Below are 2051 nucleotides of genomic sequence, written 5' to 3' on the forward strand. Positions count from 1 at the left end.
TAACTGCTTTTGCCAACAGCTGCATGCATTTCACAAAATCGTACAGTAAACGTTTACTTGGTGTCCAATTATTTACTGTAAGATTTATGTTGAGAAGAATTGAATACTTCGCGTGATAAAGTATGAAAACGTATCATAAAATAAGGAAATTGGCGTGAAACTATATACAAATATTATACATAATTTGTACAGGTAATTCTTTAAAAATTCATCGTTACTTTTGTTTCATTATTCATACGATTTCTTTATTTATCATAGTGTATTTCATTTATAGCGTTCACGTGCATCAATCGAAATACGAAATCAACAACGCGATGTTACTTTTGAAAGTATTTTGATTCTTATCCTCAAGGATATCTATCCTAACCTACAATTCCCATTTATTATGGATTCTGACACCAGAATATTATGTTTTCGTCATTGCTGTTCGAAAAGTATATTTTGTAAAAATATCCTAGATGTATGTCCTCTTTGCAAGTTACTTATTGTGAATTTTGAAGTAGAACCTTTTGTTATTCCATATCCATATGCTAATGCCATGCATGAACCGAATGCTGTAGTTGTAAGACCATCTCGAGGAGATTTTTTAACTAATTATGATATTGCCCATGACTTGCACATAGGAATATCAAATTCTCAAGGAATTGTTTTTGAATATGACAAAGAAGGTCTAATCATTAATGATTGCTCTAGATGGACGAGTTGCATTGCAATAAGCATAATCCCTTCATCGTGGGATAATCATTGGAATGAAACACTAAAAGCAATGTTAAAAGACTCTAAATGGAGGTCTGAGAATTATAATGAACTTTCAATGAATTGTTATAATTTTGTCATAGAGTTTATGAATAAGTTAAAATATATGGATATGGATTTTGTAGACAAAGAAACTATGTGCGATAAATTAATACTACCAAGAATTAGAGATGCAGTGAGATACAATTCCTTATTTATAAAGTTAAAAGCTCATGAATTTTTTATATCATAAGCATTAATATATCTTCATGTATTTGTATATTGAAACTGTCATGTATACACGATTATTAAAATAAACAATTTAATGACTTTTGATAAAATATTTCATTTTCTGTCCTAGGATACTCTAATAGAATGAATCTAAAAAATATGAAATTATCTGCATTAAGCAGAAATTTTAGACAAAGATATTTACAATTTATAAGAAATTTCTCATCGAACAATCATGAGTGCAAGTTCGATGTTGTTGTCATTGGTGGTGGTCATGCTGGAACAGAGGCTTGTGCAGCTGCAGCTAGAATGGGTGCAAACACGCTACTTATCACCCATAAAAAGAGTACAATAGGTATAAAGTCTATTCATCTTTTAATACTAAACAATGTAAAATGAACAATCTCATTTTTATAGGAGAAATGTCGTGTAATCCATCTTTTGGTGGAATTGGAAAGGGAAATCTCATGAGAGAAGTAGATGCTTTGGATGGAGTCTGTTGTCGTATATGTGATATCTCAGGCATTAATTATACGATGTTGAATAGATCCAAAGGACCTGCCGTATGGGGCTACAGAGCTCAAATTGATCGTGTTTTATACAAGAAACATCTTCAACAAGAATTGTTCAATACACCCGGTTTACAAATATATGAATCTTCCGTAGAAGATTTAATCATCCAAGGAGATTCTCCAACATGCCATGGAATAATTCTTAGTAATTGTCATTTAGAATCAAATGCATATCATTATGTTTGAAGAAACTACATTTATGAAAATTATATTGCAGAGGATGGAACGAAAATATACAGCGATGCGGTCGTCATAACGACGGGTACATTTTTAAAGGGACAAATTAATATTGGTTTAGAGAAGAGGCCTGCTGGCAGGCTCGGTGACGAACCTAGCATCGGATTAGCCAATACATTAGAAAGAATCGGATTTAGAATAGGAAGATTGAAAACTGGTAATTGTCTTATACTTTATTCATAAATTAAAAATAAAAAATGTCTGCTTTTAATAGGTACTCCGCCGCGGATAGAAAAGTCGACGATAGATTTTTCTAAATGCCGTATACAATTACCA

General features: G+C 31.8%; 1 protein-coding gene across 1 annotated transcript; it reads left to right on the top strand.

Moving 5' to 3' along the window:
• Nucleotides 1-9: 9 nt before the first annotated feature.
• LOC108626570 (protein MTO1 homolog, mitochondrial-like) lies at nt 10-2048 on the top strand (the record flags this gene model as incomplete). Its single annotated transcript, XM_026814938.1, has 5 exons — nt 10-192; nt 1097-1321; nt 1384-1683; nt 1756-1932; nt 1990-2048. Coding segments are annotated over exons 2-5 (747 nt in total), but the record flags the coding sequence as incomplete, so codon positions are not given.
• Nucleotides 2049-2051: the final 3 nt, after the last annotated feature.

This window comes from Ceratina calcarata, unplaced genomic scaffold, assembly GCF_001652005.2.
Source record: "Ceratina calcarata isolate Rehan_Ccalc_2016 unplaced genomic scaffold, ASM165200v1 scaffold4191, whole genome shotgun sequence".
Classification (NCBI taxonomy): Eukaryota; Metazoa; Arthropoda; class Insecta; order Hymenoptera; family Apidae; genus Ceratina; species Ceratina calcarata.